Below are 21,522 nucleotides of genomic sequence, written 5' to 3'. Positions count from 1 at the left end.
TGGTAAAGCAGCAGGTAACAGGCAAAAATATGTCCATCTTCTGGAATTTCAGCCCCAGAGCTATCCTATCTTCTGCCTAAACCTCCACCAATTCCATGCAGAACATGCAGTCAGCCAGTTCAAGTTGCCAGATGTTGGTGTGTATCCTCAAAACACTATTTGAAATGAAAAAGGTCTGAAGGATTACGCTGTACAGCCAGACCAGAATCAGGCTTCCTTTAGATAACCAGCTTTGCAGTAACGAGCGGCTAATGACTTCAAAGAAAACAACAATGAAACTTGACATCACTGTTGCCATCATCAGAAACTGGTTAAAATATTGGCCAGAACTTCGCAAGAGCTTCAAGATCACAGCCTGGCCATGGGAATTTATTTTACCCTTTCTGCCCTGGGTCCTGTCAGTCTCCGGGCAGCGCACCTGCTCCTCTCTGCCTGCACGTACATGTGCCGTGAATCAATTCCAATAGTCTGTTGTTTTAAAGTCTACTGGAGGGATATTTGTTCTTTCCCTCATGCACAATATTTTTTAAACTTAAAACCTGTGAACACATTGAGAAAACGACTTAGATGCCTAAGACTCAGACAAATCTCTTGCTCGTTCTGGAAGACACTGCCTTTGGTACCATACAAATGTAATTCCCACTAAAATCCATGCAGCTGCACACACAAGTGGAGACGTAATATGCTCCCAGTAAGAGACATCGCTGTCATTTGAAAACAGTGTCACAAAATAGTCTATGGCTACAGACTATTCAGCTATAGACCACAACGTGCTACAAAGAATGTCATTTATAAAGCTAATAAAAGCCCAAAAACCTTTCTGATCTGTTCAACCATCACACAAACCATAAGACTGTCCCCAGGCTTTACAGAACCTACTTCCCCTTCAGCAGGATGCTTAGCCTATCATCGACTGATGTTTTATCTTCTGCAGCATAGGCTTGACCTGTCTTTAAAGTCTGAATGTTGCAGAATTGTCCAGTCAGTCTTTGGAAGAGCTCTGGAGGCACATGGAGAGGTTCAAACATTCTCTTGTAGAGGCTGCTAAGCTCCTTCTCTATCTTGATCTAGAACACAAAAACAAAAAGACACCAATAAACACAGAGGCATTAGTTAAAAAAAGGGTAAGACTGCACACATGTTTTCGTTGCTACATTTAAGGAACATCTTTGATATGTTTAGGCAAGGAAAGAACTGGTAAACATGTGACATCTATCCACAAACACTGCCTATGTATGATAGGGTGACCAAAGCCTTATCTAAAATTAGCCAGGCTGGCACACTGGTAGGATGCTGTTCCATCCAAGTGGCACATTAAATCAGACACAAGGAGTCTTTGGAGATGTCTATTGATGTAACTGCAAATAGGACTTGGGCCAGAATTACACAGGGAAAACAAAAAAAAGAGGTTGCCTGCATTTCTCATACTACACATCCCCCTCATTCTGTCCATCTCTCAGGCTCTCATGGGAGCACCTCTCATCTCTGAGCTTCTTGGCTTACTTGCAGTAGAAAAGCAGTACTATGAGTCCTGAAAAACAAATCCAACATATTGAAACCACGTGTGATGAGGGAGGGAAAAAAAACATTGCCAGCTGAACATCCCACATCTAGGAGCCCACCCAAATTCAGGCAGCGGCAACGAGGGAAAGGACGTTGGCTGAAATCCCAAGCCTGGAAGTCCCTCTTGAATGAAGGCAGCAGGGAATGTGACAGTGTCCCAGCTTCCCCAAAAGCAGAGGCAGCCTGAACAAAGCCTGCATATTTGCTGAGAGGAAAACAAATTAGAAAAAAAAGCATCAGATAATGAAAAAAAATATATACATAGAACAGAGAGTAAGGAGAAGCAAACGAGGGAAAAAGGCAGGAAAACAAGAAAAGGAGTGACCCCTTAACCAAATAAGAATATTCCAAGTTCACACAATTTTCTAGATTTTTTTTGTATTTCACTATTAAAAACAGGGGAGGAGAGAAGGTGGCCTCACAGGAGTCCAGGAGTCACTTTTCAGCTGATGGTAGCCAACAGTGGGAACCGAGAAACTTCTGGTCACCTTGTGGCTGGAGAAGGTAGGGAATCCAGAATGACCATGGGAGGCCCCAGGTTGACTGAGGCCCATCAGGGCTTCAAACTGTCACTGTCCCTTCCCCAGGAGAGCATTTTAGGGTGAAAATATTAGTCTTTAGCCCTTAAGAGATGTATGTATTCCACACAGAAAATTCTCCTTGAGCTGTTTTTGGTAGAATTACCTGTGTGTGTGAAACAGTAAACTAAGCATAATGAAAAGTTTTTGGAAAACTGACAAGGTTTCCTTGTTACATTTCAAGTTTATTTAAGTACAGACAAATCAAGCTGAGGCAGAAGCTTTCTAGACGTGTGGAACCGTATTCAGGGTTCATACTCAGCCGCAGTCACCGATGAGATCCATCCCACGTTTGGGCCACTGAATGCACTGAGAATCACTCTGGAAGTAACAATCCAGTGGACAGAGATGGTTGGTAAATCCCACAGAAAGAGTATACAGTTTGTTATTAAATTGCTAAGCAGGAAGATATAAGGCTGCTTATATGACCCTGCCATTATCATTTCACGACTTCTCTGCCTTTATACTTCCACAAAAGCCCAACAAAAGGATACTCCAAACCTTAAGACTTCTTTTTTTACCCAGATAGCCTCAAACCATGAAAAGTAAAAGCAAGTTTATAAGCCATGAGGATTTTTATGCAGCCTTCACCTAAACACACACTGATATCTGTTTCCGAGGGCTTAACGTAAAAAATTCCCATGAGAGTGCTCCTGAGAACTTTCTTTCCTTACACATAGCTGAACTTTTCGTCGACTTTATGGACAGTATCTGTGTATATTTACCACCCACAAGCATTCAGTTTGTTTGATTTTTTGATCTGTCCATAGATAAGCTTCAATCAAATGTGAATTACTGCCTCCTCAAAACATCTAAATGGACCTTTCCATTTCATCACATTGTCAACATTTCGTTACATGTCTCCCTCCTCCTACAAATTAATCTCTGTCCGAGAAATGCTATCAGAATCAAGAACAGGAAGGCTAGAACATAAATATTCAGACAAGATTAACAGTAAAGTCATAGAATGTTTCCATTCTGGAAAGTGGAATGCTGGAAGGGAACTCTAGAGGTCATCTGGTTCAACCATCCTGATCAAGCAAGGTCACCTAGAGCAAGGTTGCCCAGGACCACATTCAGATGGCTTTTGAATATCTCCTAGGATCCATGGATGGAGACTCCACAACCTGTCCAGGCAACCTGTGCCAGTGGTCTATCATTCCTTACAGTAAAAAAGTTTTTCCTGATGTTCAGATAGATTCTCCTGTGTTTCAGTTTGTGCCCATTGCCTCTGGTCCTGTCATTGGGATACTGTTGCCTCTCTTTGCTGCAAGGGCCCATTGCTGGCTCATGTTCAAGCTGGTGTCTACCAGGACCTCCACGTCCTTTGCTGCAAAGATGCTTTCCAGCTGGTCAGTCCACATCAGGTCCATTGTTCCTCCTCAGGTACAGGACTTCACAATTTTTGAACTCCAAAAGGCTCCTGCCAATCCATTTCTCCAGTCTGCAGAGGTCTCTCCGGTTGGCTGCTCAACCTTCTTTCATGGGAGGCAGTGTCTAAAGCCTTACTGAAGTTAACACTGACAATAGCCTCCATGCTCTCCTCATCTACATGGGCATTTATTTCATCATAGAACGCTACCTGGTTGGTTAAACATTATTTCCCCTTGCTGAATCCATGCTGACTGCTCCCAATCACCTTCTTGTCCTTCATGTGCCTGGAAATGGTTTCCACGGTTAGTTGTTCCATCACTTTCTCAGGGATTGAGGTGAAGCTGACCAGCCTACAGTTCCCTGGGTTCTCCTTGCTCTTTTCGAAGAAAACAGTAGCACCCAGTTTCCTCCAGTCCTCAGGCACTTCTCCCAGTCAACACAATAATTCAAAGACTATCAAGAGTGGTGTCACAGTGACATCAGCCAGCTCCCTCGGCACTCGTGGGTACATTGGGTACATGCCATCAGGGCTCATATACCCTGACATATGTCCAGTATGTCACCTGACCTCAAGTTACACTGGTTTCACACTGGATTAATTACTAATTAAATCTTCCACCAGTGACTATATTTATATGGAACCGAGTTTTTTAATTTCCTGTGTGTTCCTTACACCACAGTCTTTAACACCTCAGAGGACATCTACATGGACAGAACAAAGATTAAATTTAAACTGGCAAGAGAAATTGCCTTGTGTCAGGGATCACCCTGAACTGTTTGATTTCGAAATACGTTCCCTATACCTGTGAAGTTAGATGACAATTGGTTTTGTCCACCAGTTCTCCAGGAACTCCCTCATTTTTAACAGCCATACCAATTTAATTTGCACCTCTTTCTACACACGACTACTGCAACTTGAAGAGATAAACTCCTTTCTCAGATGAACATACAAGTAGCTCCCAAGACTCATGAATTCAAAACAACACGTACAGACTTGAGGACAGGATTTGGCCCGGGAGTGCTAATGCAATCCCTTAACTAGCACACAATCCAGGTTTCTTGATCTTCCTCTAATGTACAATACTTACGAGAGAAAGCAGGCATAACCACTTTCTTAAAGATTGTTCAGGTCGGACACCGTAAATATATTTTAGACGGTCTCCCTTGTAACAGACTATTATTTTAGATGGTGTCCCTCATAACGGACTATTCACCCTTCACAAGCACAGCTGACTGCTTCTCCAGTCATGCTTGTGGGTCATATTCCAAATGAGCCATACGGGTAGGTGCAATGTTTTGTTCAGCAGTGGCTGAAATATTCTGGGATGCTGCCAGAGCTCCGAGTCAGAGCTCTGTAGAGACACCGATTAGATTCTTTCAACTTCCACTCAGACTAAAAAAGCCAAAGCTATAAAGCTCCAAGGAGTCAAAACTACAGAAATAATCTTCTGGTCAGAAGAAAAACTCACTGCTATTTTGCATGCTTCATTTAATAAAATAAATATTTAACAACTGAACATATCAATTATTCATTTTGTAATATGACTAACTTGTAATTATTCTTCCATTCTTTTCTTTCCTTAAAAACATCATTTGTGAGGATGACTAAATAAAATTGATTTTGAGATGGGCAATACAATAATTACAGACAGAAAAATCTCATTCAAAATTAGTTCCTGAGAATGTCTTTTTTTTTTTTTTTTTATTCCCCCCCCTCCTTCTCTAGCTTGCTATAGGAAAAGCACTTAAGAACAGCCTTCAAGTTCATAATAAACAGAATGTGGAAAGACCACTAAAAAGACACCTGTGACTACCAGGCATCACTTCAAGTAAGCTTGATGATCATAGTCTGTAACAAAGAGACTCATATATTGTTTGAGATAGTACCCTGATTCCATATAATTTCAACTATTTTTTAAACTCATATAATTTACTAGGTATTTAGAGTCCAGTTTTCAGAGAAGCTGAGTACCCACACTTCCCAGACCACACTGCAGTGGTGGGAATACAAATCTGAAAGCCAGAGTCTGTTATTCACTGTGTTATAGTTTAGATCAGCACAAGACAAATTGGTTTCTTTTCCTCCTACTGCTAGAGAGCAGCAATGAAGTGCATCTCACCTATGACTACATAAAGCTGGGTTAGTAGTTTATAACGGTTGTGTAGGCTTGTTCTCCAGCCAGTGGAGAGGGATGTCACTATCGCATCTTAAACAGATCTTGAGTGGGTGGGTTGAATTACACTGGACAACCAGCTTAAACTGGATGTTTAACTTAGAGATGGATTGAGTGAGACAAGATGATTCCAATTCCTATTTTGTATAAGGCCACTGTTGCAGAAGCAGAGACCACAAATAATTACCTATATTCTTTGAAAATGTTCTTAACTGTTAGACTCAAATATTACACACCCTCTCTGAGGCCTTTTGTTTCTGGGAGCACCCATGTCCTGAATGACGTAATATTTCAGTACAAGTATCAGAATGTGACTGAGACTATCTAAAAAACCAGTCAATGCCTATGTAGAGCACTTCCCAGTTAAAAGTAATACTGTAGGAGATATTCCTCCTACATTTCACTGTTTCTATTTCCTGCATGTTTCTGTCTTTAGAAAGCAGTTCAATAGTGCAGAAGACGAAAGAAAAAGAGATTCAGTAGAGGCATCTGTGGTGGTGGTTTCATTATTTTACTTTGCTCTCTATCCAAAATGATAGAGAATGTCAAGATGCGGTCATTCCTTTTTAGAGCTAACGGAACTGACATTGGGTTTAGGACAGCTTTTCTGGTAGTAACTGCAGTCTCACCAGAAGAAGCATCTAGGAAGTCTTCACAGACCATTCCTGCAGGCTCCCTCTTCCATTCAAGATCTGGAGTATGGAGCTGGGGGCATTGATGTGAACTAAGTACTGTAAGTGCTGTAAACTTTACCACCACAAAAATCTATTTTCAAAGGGGAGCGTGCACATCTACAAAGGTCAGGACTAAATGACTATCTATGACATCGGTGCCAGAGAGGTTTCACTTGACCAAACAAGAAAGACAAAACTTACAATGCAACCATGTCACTTTTGTTGTTCATGGCATTGGTGGAAGACCATATATTGATCATGGTGGAATATGTAGAGTTAGCGTATCTATTCAGAAAAATTATTTTAAATACAGCTGACTTTAATACTTATTATCTGTCATTTGTTAAGAGAACTATAAGTACTCTCACTGTCCAAGATAGATTTTTCAGTAGATATTTCCAATGCTTTTAGTTTGAGAAGTTTTCCTCATCCTTCCCTACAGAACAATGCTGTGTTTTGCTATGGACAGAGAGAAAAAGCTACACTCTAGAAATTCATACAGGGACAAAGGTGAAATGAGTAATTTTACATTCACTGCAATTTGGTATACACATTACTGTAAAGTAAAGCACAAATCCTACGCCATGATCAGATACAGTGATGGGAGTCATGTGAAGAACTAGACAGATTAGAATATTAAAAAAAAAATAAATCCAAAACCCACCACCACAAAGACTATTTAAAGATTGCTGGACTCAAGCATGAGCCCAAGACCTTGGCCAGGAAAGTCCCCTGATGGTGTCGTATCCAAGTTAGGACACAGTCAAGCGTGAGCATATGGTGTCGTAGGCACTGCACTGAGGTGAATGCCAGACCTATTAGCTTGCCTCCCAGCAGGTATCTAGCTATGCAAGTGCTCCTTCAGTGTTCTAGGAGGAAGTCAAATCATAGAATCATAGAATCGTTAGGGCTGGAAGGGACCTTCAAAGGTCATCTAGTCCAACCCCCCTGCAAGGAACAGGGATATCTCCAACTAGATCAGGTTGCTCAGGGCCTCATCCAACCTGGCCTTGAACGTCTCCAGGGATGGAGCATCCACCACCTCTCTGGGCAACCTGTTCCAGTGTTCTACAACTCTCATGGTAAAAAATTTTTTCCTAATATCCAACCTGAATCTACCTCCCTCTATTTTAAAACCATTACCCCTTGTCCTATCACAACAGGCCCTCCTGAACAGCCTCTCCCCATCTTTCTTGTAGGCCCCCTTGAGGTACTGGAAGACCGCTATAAGGTCACCCCGGAGCCTCCTCTTCTCCAGGCTGAAGAGCCCCAACTCTTTCAGCCTGTCCTCATAGGAAAGGTGCTCCAGCCCTCTTATCATCTTCGTGGCCCTCCTCTGGACCCTCTCCAACTGGTCCATGTCCTTCTTATGTTGGGGACTCCAGAACTGGACGCAATACTCCAAGTGAGGTCTCACGAGGGCAGAGTAGAGGGGCAGAATCACCTCTCTCGACCTGCTGGCCACGCTCCTCTTGATGCAGCCCAGGACGCGGCTGGCCTTCTGGGCCGCAAGAGCACATTGCCGGCTCATATTGAGCTTCTCGTCCACCAGTACTCCCAAGTCCTTCTCCTCAGGGCTGCTCACGATCCATTCTCCGCCCAGTCTGTATTTGTGCCTGGGATTGCCACGACCCAGATGTAGGACCTTGCACTTCTGGTTAAACTTCATGAGGTTGGTACGGGCCCACCTCTCCAGCCTGTCAAGGTCCCTCTGGATGGCATCCCTCCCTTCCAGCGTGTCGACGGCACCACACAGCTTGGTGTCATCGGCGAACTTGCTGAGGGTGCACTCCATGCCACTGTCCACGTCACCGACAAAGATGTTGAAGAGGGCCGGGCCCAATAGCAGAGTCTGTGGCTGAACCACATCTTGGGTGTCACTGGCTGAAGCACAAGCTTGCTGTCTACAGGTGCAGGTGGAACTCCAACCCCCTCTGACGTCCTGCTGTCCTCTGGTTTAATTCAGGAGCCAGAGAAGTAGCAATGTGGCTGTCTGGAGAGCTTCCACAGCATGGATCAAGTTGGGTGCAAAGAACTGTCTGGTGTTCTTGTCAGGACATGGGAAGTATTTAGTCATGCTCTAACAAGAACCACGTAATAAACTTATTATGCAGGACTTCCCTAAGCCTGGATGGTGTTCTATTTCACAGTGTTTCTCATCCTGTCCCACCCAAAGCTGTTATGCAACTCAACCATTATTCACTCTTAGAAGTTCTGCCCAAATTATGTGCCTTGAATAAAATTCTACACAAAAAAAAAATTAAGACTTATCTTACACTAAGTTTCCTTTCAGGTCTTCTGAAAAAGATCTTCCTGTATCATCTCACTGAAAAGGGACTAGTGTTATAGGTGTGTAGGTGAGTCTTAACAAAAAAAATCTAACCTCTGATTTAAAAATAATTACTGAAAATACTAAGTATTATACCAATTAAAATAGTGTAATATTTTTCATGTAATGTTCATAAATACAGTAATTTATTAAATTTAACAGACTATCCACGTAGTGCTGTTTCTTTGTATATCAGAACTAATTCTTGGCTAAGCTTTAAGTTGTAAAGGTCATGTTGCCCTGAAGATGGTAGCCTTTGGGTGAATCTGTGCTCCATACTGGAAGAATACCTTCCTTTGTTAACACATATAAGTAGATGTACTCAATTTATTAACTTGTTGTAGACAGATGCAATTTAACCTTTAGCCTTTTTTTTATATGCTGTGGTTGCCTATCAGAGTTTGTTCTGCAGTTGTTTCTAGACATACTGGTAAAGATTTCAGCCCTTCTACCATCTCTCTTTCATTTACTTTACATTATTCTTCCTTTGACAGCCTGCTCTGGCTCTACTTCAGTTGAAATCCTTAACTTCCACAGCATTTTCACATGTCCAAAGTCTATTCTTCTATGTTTCCTCTAATGTTCTCCACCTAGAATTCTAGTTTATGCTATATAAGAATAGCTGTGGCTTTGAATCACGTTTGCATAGCGCACAGTCTATGGGAGTGCCGACCACCTCGATTCTGCTGTGGTTCCATAGCCAGTAGGTAAGGGATACAGAAACAGAGCGTAAAGTTAAAGGCAGGTCCTCCAGTCCTTCCTCTCTTAGAGTAATTTTCTTCCAACTTTGGCAACTGACAGTTTATCAATCAAGTTTCATGTCTTCACACAATTCCTTCTTTTTAAACCCACCTAGGGAGTACTTCATCCACTTCTATCACTTATACTAACTCCTACAAATAGTTCTGCTAACAATTTTACTAGAGGATTTAGTGAGTCATAGAATGATTTGGGTTGGAAGGGGCCTTAAAGATCATCTAGTTCCAATCCCCTGCCATCAAAATAGCCAGCACTTCAACAGGATGAATTCTACACTATAATGCACAAAAAACTCCTAGCCTATGCTAACATAGCTTTTAGTATACAATTGTAATCACAGAAGAATACATTTTTCATTTTTCAGTATTGATTTACACATTGTGATTTTTTTTCTTCAAGTACAAAACAGTGTGTCCTTCTCCCAAGATGCTCTTTCACTACCTAATAAACTTTTATTTAGATTTTTGATAAGAGTTGGATGGGTATGAACCCAAGGACCATTACCTATGTTCTAACACACCACAACTCACTTTTAAAAACACAGGTAAGTTTTAAGGCCTAGTTTTCTAGGGAAATGAGTTGATATCAGCTGTGTGCTCCTGCCTTTTGCAATAATTTCTGACTTTGTTAGCCAATTCCTGTCCCATTTGACGACGGACTAGAGGCCTCAAGGTGATATTAAAAGGCTAAGTCGGTGGGTGGGTTGAGGGGAAGCAGAACATGCTAACTTGGTGGCTTCATTGAAGGAAAAGAATGCAACATGAACTCATCCCATATTAAAGAGCAGAGTACCTGCATGGGATATCTAACTGCAGACACAAACACGTGGAGTCTGGCTTCACTGGTGGCTCTACATTATCACAACCGTTATTGTGTGTGGTGCACTGGGCAGCATGGACATGGCTGACTAGCAGAAATACAATGCAGTATCATCACGCTGCTGTATCTCGGTAATGACACATAAATGGATTGAATAGTCTAAAATAATAGCATCAGCAATAGAAACCAAAGAGGAACTTACGCTTTAACTGGTAATATTACTCTCAGAGAGAGTAATTTGAGTGACTAGAAGTATTTACTACACATCTATAAAAGTATAGTAGTAGATCAGTCTAGTTAGTTTTAAGCTACCCTTGAGGAAAGACAGAGGTCAAGCGTTACACTGTCTTGCTAAGAAAGAAGAAGGTTCCTAACTTCCTAGTTTCTTTCTTTCACATGCTGCATTGACTTGGTGAAGAGTTTATTTTCAGCTAGTTTTGGTTTTGGTTTTTTTTTTTTGCACTAACCTTTACATAGTTCCAGAATGTGTCTGATTTTGGGCAAAGGCAGAGTTATTCTGCTGATAATGTAAACCCATACATATTCCTGTAATCTTCACATTATAAATCTATCTGCCTTAGATTTGAAGGCTACAGAATGTAATATTAACATTTTGAACACTTAGCACTTCATTGATGTTTGACTGGCACATAAGAGCAACTATTATATTAAAGATTATCTAGTTTTGATGTGCATATACCAACAGAAGGCTGGGTTGCTAATTATTTTGCAGAAACAGAATATACTTCTAGATGAATAACATTAAGAAAACAACTTGATTTTCTATTGGATATACATTTAGCTGAAGGCAGGGCAAAGAATCCTGTACTTTTGGTATACATTTCAAATATATTCGTAAAGTGCATTTGGAGAAAGTTATCCCAACGCATCCTTCTGAAGGCAACAAAAGGAGTTGCAAAATTCCCAGATATGACCCTCAAAACTCAATGAATGCACTAAAAGGGATAAAAGGAAGGATTATCTCACTTAATACTGCTCTTCCCACAGCTTAGTCAATTTTGCTGCTTATCTCTGAGTCTCACGGATGTTCAAAAAGGGTGGCAGCATCTCATTTATCTTTCATTTGCATTTAAAAGTAATGTGGCAGTACAAAAACATAGAGGCTAAAGCACTTGTCAGCAAAGCAAAGAGTGTGAAGGTCATTTATAAATGGACATCAGCATTTGTTTCTATGTTGAAATAAGAGTTTGTCAGGGCACTTGTAATTTATCAGTCTCCTTTCCCATCACAGAGGATGTTCAAGACTTAAAAGTGAGGTAGGAAAGTTTGATTCCTCCCAAACTCCTAATTTTAAAAAATTACTGTCCTGGAATGCTCAATTTCAAGTATCTTAGTCAGGTTTTATTTCAGGAGGTCTGTCTGCATGTATTCTTGTCAGTGGGAGGGTGGGGAAAATGACCAAAAGGAATTTAAAAAAAAAAAAAAAAGAGGAAAAAAAAAAAAAGAACCACACATAAATCCCAACTACCATTTCTGGTCTCTCTGGAAAGAAAACATGTAACTCCTTCCTTACCTCCAAAGCCAAATACAACAGTCAAAACCAGCCAGCAGTAGCTTCTAAAGTCAAATCATTTAAATCATTTTTCAAGAACATGGATTTCAGGGAAATAATTATGTACTGCATCAGATCATACTCATGATCTGGATCCTCCTTCTGGAGGACTTCATCCAGAAGAACTCTTGTCTAATTCAAGAACTGCTGTGTAATTAATTGGCTTGTCCAGCAAACATGGGCAAAACTTCCTTTTTCTTGCATCTTACTAGATTGCTTATGCGATTTAGCTGTTATACATACCGGTCTTCTCTTATACACTAGGTATATGAAATGTAAGAGGTTGACAACCAAAAACACAGAATTCCAGATCATTATGTCCAAGGCACAACGGTAGAGTGTAGCCCACACGATGAACAATACACAACCTGTAAAAATTAAAAAAGGACGTTAAATTTCACTGAACAATAAATGTGTTCGTACAAAGTCATCAAGCGTGTGTCCACGGGGTATAACTACATTGAAAAGCAATATATTCTATAAGCTTTACTACAGTTAGGCTCTGAGGATCAATGCATGCACTGGTAGCAGGGCTAATCACTACAGTGCTATGAACAGGCACTGAGAAGAGGCCGACAGCAGATTGCAGCCCTATTGTGTGGAACTGCAATACTGGAGCGACGATAATTCAGATCAGGACTGAGGAAAGCAGAAAGGTGCAGCCCACAAAGGTCTGTTACTAAAACGAAGTAGAAATGGGATAGGGAAGAGTGTATCTTAAGTACAAAAAGAAAAAAAAAAAGAATTCAGTAGCTCACAAAGCTTTATTACTAGTATTGCATTAATTAGACAAACAAAAGCCTAAAAAACCCCACCCTCCTAAAGTCATACACAGATATTTCTGGAAATGTAAAGGAAGCATCATTGCTGCATTTTGACAAGGTCACAGCAAGAAACTGAATTCTCTTTTATGACATCAAAGAGAAAAATTTCAAATGCTTACTCTTTTTTTAGTTGCTTTACTTTGCCTTATCTTTTAAAGCAATTGTCATTATTCATTCTGTATCATTAGGAATACTATTTTTAGCCTACAAAGACAATACTTATCAAATGATAGATCATGCATCAGTGAGTCTGTCCCAGATAACTGTGAACCTACCATCTGAGAGATGGCTGTAGAGGTCACAGATATATCTTCCCTTAAGTTTTATGCAAAGACAACAAGAAGAAGCAGAAGGTGTCAAACTAGTGTCCCTTTCCCCTTTCTCCCTGAAGACAATTCCAAATTAATGAAGTCAGTATTATGTATTCTGTCTGGGTTGCTGATTGGCCAGGCAGCCGTTATGTATGGATGAGAAAAATCAAAACGTTATGACTCTTGATTAGCTGGTTAATTAGACTACAAGGGATGGAAGGATACGGGGCCTGGAAGAATTGAAGGAGAGTGATATTGTGGAGCAGCACAGAGGTGAGGTAGGGCCACCAAAGCAAAAGGGACAGATCCCTAGGAACCAGGTTTTGTTACTTCTGTTGCCCACAGAATACACTTGCTTCCAGTTGCCATCTTGGCTTGCAAAACTGATTTCGTATCTTTTCAAACTGCAACAAGACCTGCAGACCAAACCAGCAAGCTCAGCAAGTGCAGAGATCCTACTGCTTTTAAAACAAGAACTACGCAGACAAAAGGTCTTGCAATGCTCAGACTCTCAGTCATCAGTGCAGTCTGTGTGAACAAGTCATCCCGTAATAGCTATAAAAAAGAAAAGGCAAGGTCACGGTAACTTCAACCATAGAAGTTCTATCACAAAACTGGCCCACGGTATTACACAAATAATCTCTCTCACTTAAAAGTACTTAAGCATGCTCTGTGTTGTGACACACCTAGGTCTATCTTTTCTGCACTGCAGTAAGTCACTACTCCTTCTCCTTTGATCACAAAGACCTTATCCCACACAAAGTACAGGGGCTTTGAAATAGCTGTGGGACTGCAAGAGTGTTACAAATGAAACCATGCTCACTTAGTCGCAAGCATGCCAAACCTAGTTTTTCCTCTGAAGTCAAAATTTCTTATCACAAGATGTCTACAATGGTGGAGGAAACGTGACTGACTTCAAGAGAACATAGATTGCACTCTGTATCAAAAGCTCACGTTTCTAAATCGGCAATGAAAATAATGCTGGTGATCCACAAATGGCATGTGTTTGAACCCACATTTAAACAAAACGTGGGGTAACATCAAGCTTCTCAAGGAAAACCTTATCTATTACAGATATACCAGTCTATGTACTTACTTGAAACCTAAAAATAAGGTCTTAAGGATCTATAGATTTAAATATGATTTGGACTTTAATGAATTTTAAGAAACCGGTCATATCTGAAGTAAATGAGATCTGCTCGTTTCCTAGTTGGCATCTACACAGGTTTGAAAACATAAGTTGTACTTCTGGGAAGTTTTAAGAGCCTAGAAGCATATAACCTTTCTAGAAAACATCTGTCAGGGTCAGAACAGACCTCCACTTACACTGAAAACAGCTTCAGCAGAGTACAGTGATCATGAATATGTGCTGGAATTTCACTGTGAGCTGAAGGGAACAGGAAAAAACTCCGTAATATTCATGAACTGCCATTTCTATCACAAGAAGTCTGTAAATCTCTCCAGAATAATTTTCCTACCTATGGTGAGCAGACCTCGCAGAAAAATCATATGAAGGTTCAGAGTAGTTGGAATAACCAGTCCAACTGCAAAGCAAATGTTTGCCACATGGAAAACAAGATGATGAATCTCTTTCCAGTTTTCACACGTAGTCTCATTGAAAGGCACGAGGGTGGCATTTTTTAGGTCTGGAATAAAACCTAGTGGAGTAACAGTAAGTGGGCTCATTGCTGTAGTATTCATCTTGGAGACTCCTGCAACAAGAGAGAGAAAGGAAAAAAAATAAAAATCACTGTGTGTTAAAATGAAATATATTAGGCATACACATGGATTTTGGGTTATTTTGTCTCTTCCCAGGGCATATTTTTCACCACCATTCATGGAAAAAAAAAAAAATCTGCAAATGCTTTAAAAGGGTAAGCTAGATCTATAGTTCAGTAATGCTTTACTATTTCTTTCACCTAAGTGTTAGACTTGAAGAATGGTACATTTCAAAATTTGGACCATATGTGCATAAACAACACCATTTGAACACTAGCGACCATGACTGTCGTTGCTCAGTAAAACATCCTATATGTTCCTCCTAGCTTTACATGAATAAAAATCATATTTTGCTCTGCCATTTATTGAATAGGTCCTTCATCTATGCAAAGAAAATACTGAAAGAACTTAACATCCCACATGAGAATTGAAAGAGGGGTGTGGAATTAAAAAAAAAACAAAAAAACAAGGCTTATGTAGTGTAAGTCTCCTTTATGGCACACAAAGCTGTTGTTCTGAATAAGGAATGGAAGGTCTTAAAGGAGGAACACACGCTGTTTGATTGACTAAAAAAAGCCAACAACCATACAAAATCAAAACCAAAGACAGTCTCAACTTCCAGCTTTCTTGTAGCATCATTTGGAGGTCTCCTAAGCCACATAACATCTTGCACTCATTAACCAGAGCAGGCAAAAAAAAACCAAATCACTTTTGAGAACAGTAAATAAATACTACTCCTCCTAGTTGATCAGGTGCTACTAAATCAGAAAGAGAGATACCCAGGCTGCTAAGTTATGACAAGGTTGTCAGTCTTTCAGGGAAATCACTTGGTCTACCTAGTGTAAGCAAGCTTGCAAGACCTTTGGGTGTCTGTAGAACTCCTGGAGAACATGAGACAGTTAAAAAAGCTGATTTCTAATCTAAAAATGAATAGGCTGTTGTTGTTCTAATAATAAGTCTAGCATATTTTCCTTTTGTGTCAATTAAAAGGAAAAAAGGTATCTGTGGTCAAATATCTTCCCAAAACAAAGTAAAAAATTCCTATTAAAACAAACTACAAAAAGAAACTGGAATATTTCAAGACACAACCTTTAAAAATCTTAAAAGGCAGTCTCTGTAAGGAACTGCAGTCAGTGTCACAAGCAGTCCAGAAGGTCTTCTCAACCCAGTGCAGTTCCCAGCTGGAGGAACACGGCTGTTCCTAGACGGGAACTCAGGAGATCCCTACTTCCAGCGAGGCATGCATGGTCCCTCGCTGCCGCAGCAGTAGAAATTACATAGAGCTCGGCTTGAGGCTCGTTAATGAAACACACACACGTATCACCGAGCCAACAGGCTCCGTAACACACAACACGGTGGGATTTGCATTCAAACAAATTCTGTAGGGGCTGTGCACGTCCCCGCCGTGTGCGCTTACTAACCGCCCTGTAACTCACCGGCTCAGCAGGTTAACACACTCAGTATTTCCTTCAGACTGGAATACGCTCAGTGTTTCTCCCTGTTGTTTGAAAGGGCTTCCTGGGCTGTGAAGGAATTTTGAGTCGCTTCAGCTTCATCCATTCTTTTGGTTATTTCCCCCTCAACCAACTTCTGTACAAGGCATAAGCAAGCTGGACAGTTTCTGAAATTAATCAGTCTTTTAAACCCCTTTTTAACGTCGTGGGAAGAAAGAAATCAGAAAGAAAATCTCAGTCCTCTGATAGCTTTTCTCTGATGCCCAGAGCCTGTCACAGCTAAGGCACGCTACAGAGGCAGCTTGCAGGATCAAACACCAGCGTGAACACAGCGTACACGGACTGTGGATAGAAACGATTTTCAAAGAAAAAAAAAATATATCTGATTTTCACCAAAATAGGTAATTCACATTCCTGAAAAGCTCATTTTCCACTTTTGATTCCTACAGTAGCTATGCACAAAGGGTAACTAAAATGTCTAAAACATGGGGGTTTTTTGCACAAACAAGTTCTGCACTAAATTGTTAACAATAATCACGGTGCCCGAACAAACTCACAATCCAGGTATCACACAGGCACCATCCAAACAAGCTCCTACTTTCCTACAGCTCTTTCGCACAGATTTAGCGACAGGAGCCACCAGAGCAGCTCCACTGTCCTCGCGAAGCCGTTCACACATGGAGTGAAAGCACGAGCCCATACGAGGCTGCAGGGCCGGAATTTTAATGTGCTCATAAACAGAAGATAATCACTAACTGGGTAACTGTGTCTGTGCTCATCTTACACATGTCTCATCATCGTGCTCCTGTTGTTTTCGAACTATATAAACTCCCTACACTGGAACAGCAGGGTCTCTAGACCTCTTGCAAAAAAGTTATCAGTTGAGTTTCTGCGTACACTCGGTCTTCCACTGCCCTGTAATCTGCTGACACAAGCATCACTTAATGTGCCGTCACGTGGTAGCAGAACCAGCCGTAAGTCCATCAACTCATCAGAACGAGGTGTGAGAAGTAACTTCAGCTGCATCTGATTACAAATCTACAAAGCTTTCCAGAGGCTTGATTTTTTTTTTTTTTTTTTTTTAATAAAATAGCCAAATTCTGTACTGTATAGCAAGGAGAAGAGAGCCTGCCTTACTCTAAGCCCTGGCCACAAAGCATCACACATTTGAAGCCTGGAAACCTAACAAGCCAAATCAACTACACAGAACGTGACAACCTCATTTTCCTCACAACCCAGCCAAAACACCATTCCCCTTGTTAGCCATAGATACCAATGCCACAACCCACCAGCCATAAACTGTCGTAACAGGAAGATGTTTCTCCAACAAGTCCTTTAAAGCTTCTGACAATAAAGCATCCCCAGCCGTAACAAGAGGATGCTCAATGCTTTTTCATTGAAAGTCTGGGCCACCTACTTACTTGCCTACATTAGAACCTAGGAACTTAAATCTAGCCACCTCCGTTTTTTAATAAGCTTTGTCTTTAATACCTTGAAGATGTTACATGAACTTCAAATGACGACATTAATTTGAACTTAACTCAGTACTCACAAACATTGCAGCACAGCTAACGCACTGGAAAATAGCAGGAAGCTGCAGAACTTCTCTGTCAAGATGGTATTTTAAAGCAGGCAGAAATAGATTGATGTTATCTGCAAAATGACACAAGGACCGATTGTGACACCGGCTCTGAAGAAGAGCCGCCCGTGAATTTCAACTAGGGAGCCTGTTCGAGAACCAACAAAAAAGGCAGGCAGAGTTACAAGCTCTGACCTAAAAACGTTTGTCCACAGGTAACAAAAAGTCAAAAATTAATTTTGGAAATATAGAATCAGGCCTTTAGAACTTTAATTTAGGGTTACGTCTGCTAAAGATTAATACAGCATAAGACTTCAAAGTCTTATAGTTAAGTCTTTAATACAAGAAAACATGTATTAACATCAGAAGTTTAAAATGCAACCAACATGGTCAAATGATTTTAGAAAAATTGGGGAAATAGTGTCAACTGAAATGTGTTTTTATGAAGCATAAGACAAATAATTACAAAAATATTTTTAATATGCAGTGAAGTAATTTTTCCTTCAGATGGATTTAGATTTGCCAAAGTAAGAGTTTGAAGAATCAGCTGTTTGAAAACTCAAGCAATTTGTTGTCCAAACAGGAAAAAAAACTCAAACAAAACCCAATATCGAAAAAACTCCACTCAGTGACACTTTAACACTAAACATATCAGAAATTAGTATAGTTAGAAACAAAGCCTTTTTTTTTTGTGTAGATGAATTTGATAGAGAGTTAAGGCAATAGATCATAGTTTTAGGTCTGAATATACAAATTCTCAGAATGTAAATGAGGTGAGCTTACTCTAGGGTTTTTCTGTACTGAGGACATCTTTATGCAAGAGGTCGAACTTCTGAAAGCCATTCCCAAAAGTATTTAGTCCCTAAATCTTCAGACACAAAGATGCCTTTAAAACAAACAAAAAAAAAGGAAGTTTTATGGGTACCTACACAACATTCACAGAAGACAGACGTCGCAGAGAAGTTTAAAGCAGTTGGTTCTACAGTGAGAACAGGTCAGCCAAGCTGACACGGGACAGTGCAGAGCGTTCCACTCACATTGTCTCCACTTTATTGAGATTATTCATATCCCACAGCTTTACTGCTCAACATATTCAAGTGGGCTTCTTAAAGCTTTGCTCGAGTATGTTAGTATAACTTCATGACTATTGCAACTTTACAGTCCATCATTTATGCAGATGGATTTTGTGAGTCAAAAGAAAAATAAAAATCGGGGGGGGGGGAAATCAAGCTCAGCAATCACTTTATTAAACCATACCTGCAGAACTTGAACTACTTTCCTACAGTCTTATGGCACAAAAGCTGCATAAAGAATTTAGACAACCAATAAATTTCTTTGCTTCTGTGAGCTGAAGACAAACTATTAATGCTAGCATAATTAAGCTAATTACAGTTTGAGTTACGAATTTCCTTTTTATAATGAAGTAGGAGTGAATGGAAAAGTGGTATAAGAGGAGAGGTATTTCGATATGCTCTTTGGGGCAAGTTCACTTCCATTAAACGTGTCATTAACTACAGAAATACAGTAGTCATACTCTACTTTATTCTAGACAAAAAAATAACAACATTTTCACTCGGCACAGTTAACAAAAACATCCACGCCATGAGACATACTCTTGCGTACGCTCAACAACATAACAGCAGGGTAGCTGTACCATGGCAAGGGAAGTTTGTTACCGGCATTTGAGCTCGCTCTCCCTTTGGATTACATTGCACACAGATGTGCGGAAAAACCGAGCTGAGGGACGCAACCACAGCCGCCAGTCGCCCCGCAGCCCTGCTCTTCACCCCTGCCTCCGAAGCGTCATTTTAGCCCACAGCGTGCGAACACCAAACCCACCGTTTATGCAAAAAAATAATAATAATAAAAAAAAGAAGAATAAGAATAAATCAGGCAATCCGTCCTTTTCCCCCCGCAAAGAGCCATTTCCAAGGCAGTGCCTTTGGGCGGGAAGGACACCGGCCGAGCCCCCGTGCCCGGGGCGCCCGTCGGGGCGGGGACCGGCGCGGGCAGGACCGCGCCCGGCAGCTGCGCCCGCAGCGAGTCGCTCTGAGCCCCCGAGTGCCCGAACGGGGAACGCGGACACCAGGGCACGGGGCGCGTCCCTCCCGGTCGCCGGCGGAAGGGCAGGTCCAGCACGGAGCCCGGTGCCCACTCCTCCTGCCGCCACCACCGGCCGCGGGGGCAGAGGGACTGCCCCCTCCGAGGCTCCCTGCCCGCCGCAGGGCCGTCCCCCACCCCGGTGCTGCCGGCGCACACCGGCAGGAGCGCCCCTTACCTGCCCCGCGCCCGCGGAAAAGTTTCCCGGACGGGACGGGCTCAGCCTGCCGGTCCTCACCGCTCCGAGCACCGCCAGCACCACGTCCCACCACAGCCACCGAGCCGCCGCTGTGACTAAAATAGGCAGAAGCCGGCGGGAGGCTGCGGGCGGCGCCAGCTCCGGGGCCGGCACCGAGCGGCCGCAGCGCGCAGGCGCCTCCCGCCGGCCCCGGGGGGCTGCGGGCGGCGGGGGCCGCGGGGGGCCGCGGGGCGAGGCGGGGCCGCCAGGGGGCGGGCGGCGTGAGGGGCCGGGGGTTTGGGAGCGTGGGTTGTTCTCCGTGCCCCCCTGTGACTGTGAGCGATACCTCCGGATATTCCCTGCCGGTTTGAAACCGGTAAGTCCTGAGCAGTACCCAGCTCCGGCATCTAAAACACGTGGGGTGCATCACCCCGCGGAGGTGCCTCCGTGATCCCCGAGCGCAGGCAGCGTGCCTCGAGTCTGGGTGGATAAAATTAGAAGAGCTGAATTCTCCCCTAATGGAGCGGCAGGCGGTATTTCCCCTACATGGTGAGTCAAGGAGCCACAATAGCCTTCATAAAACTGCTCTTCTCAACTTGGCACCTGCTGTGGTGGCTTTGTCACGAGCGTTAATGTTTAAGAAATGCCACCGAGTTTGCTTGTGTGGCAGTTTGGCAGCTCCCAGAAATTATGTGCTTCCAGAGCGGGTCACTTGTGTCCCTGTGTGTGGGCAGATTGCTCTGCTGATGTCCTGTCTGGCCTTCTCGTGCACCACCAGTCTTGGGGGACAGGCAAAGTAGCCCCCGAGCCTGCCTTCGTCTCCAGCGTGTTGGCGTGTCGCGTCCAGCAGTGGAAGGCATTGCAGACGCAGTCTATGGGCATCCCAGCCTGTCCCGAAACCTGACTGTCAGTGGTAAATGAGGACTGCAAAGGCAGAAAATGTCTTTCAGTACGTTCTGATGAGCTAGCTACAAAGCGGTTTGGTATTTTCCAGCAGCCGAGAGCATATGGTTGGCGGTATACTTAAATATTTTTTGAAAGGAAAACACAAAATCCTGAAAAATTTTCGAAGTAACTGTTTATACACGCACACTTCAACATGGGTCCCATGAGGCCCTGGCTTTGTTATGGTTGTTCTTGCCCTTACGTCTTGGAGCAAAGATCTGGGTATTTCCAGTGATGTGTGCCATATGAATCCTGCTGCCTCATGTTCCAGAATATATTACGATTTTATTATGAAGGACTCAATTTGGGACTGTGTTTCCTCTGACTGGGCAGTCATTCTTATAGGTGTATTCAGTCTTTCCCAAGATAAGCAGAGTAAGTGAGCTGGAAAAAGAAGGGTAGGAAGAGCAAGTCAGGACAGCATGGCCACAGGAACAGTCATGAGAGATAGCATCTAGCATGTGTTTGAGATTGATAATGTTCAGCTATGATTGCTGGAGCAAAGCCAGATAGCTTCCAAAAGAAAGCAGCCTGTCAGAGAGCTCCTACCCAAACCTAGACTGACGTGT

At 42.2% G+C, this 21,522-nt stretch overlaps 1 protein-coding gene across 1 annotated transcript in view; it reads right to left on the bottom strand.

The window, feature by feature from the left end:
* The window catches only part of POPDC1 (popeye domain cAMP effector 1), a 28,877-nt gene extending 14,192 nt beyond the window's left edge, over positions 1 to 14,685 (bottom strand). The window contains exons 1-3 of the mRNA XM_086608149.1: positions 14,457 to 14,685; positions 12,087 to 12,211; positions 880 to 1,067 (exon numbers count right to left, since the gene is read on the bottom strand). Coding sequence (XP_086464275.1) covers positions 880 to 1,067; positions 12,087 to 12,211; positions 14,457 to 14,679 — 536 coding nt within the window. The 5' untranslated portion in view covers positions 14,680 to 14,685. The remainder of the gene's footprint in view (positions 1 to 879; positions 1,068 to 12,086; positions 12,212 to 14,456) is intronic.
* Between the last annotated feature and the right edge of the window lie 6,837 nt (positions 14,686 to 21,522).

The sequence above is a fragment of the Tauraco erythrolophus genome, chromosome 2 (genome assembly GCF_009769465.1).
Source record: "Tauraco erythrolophus isolate bTauEry1 chromosome 2, bTauEry1.pri, whole genome shotgun sequence".
NCBI lineage: Eukaryota > Metazoa > Chordata > Aves > Musophagiformes > Musophagidae > Tauraco > Tauraco erythrolophus.
This window is presented reverse-complemented; position numbering and strand designations above follow the sequence as displayed.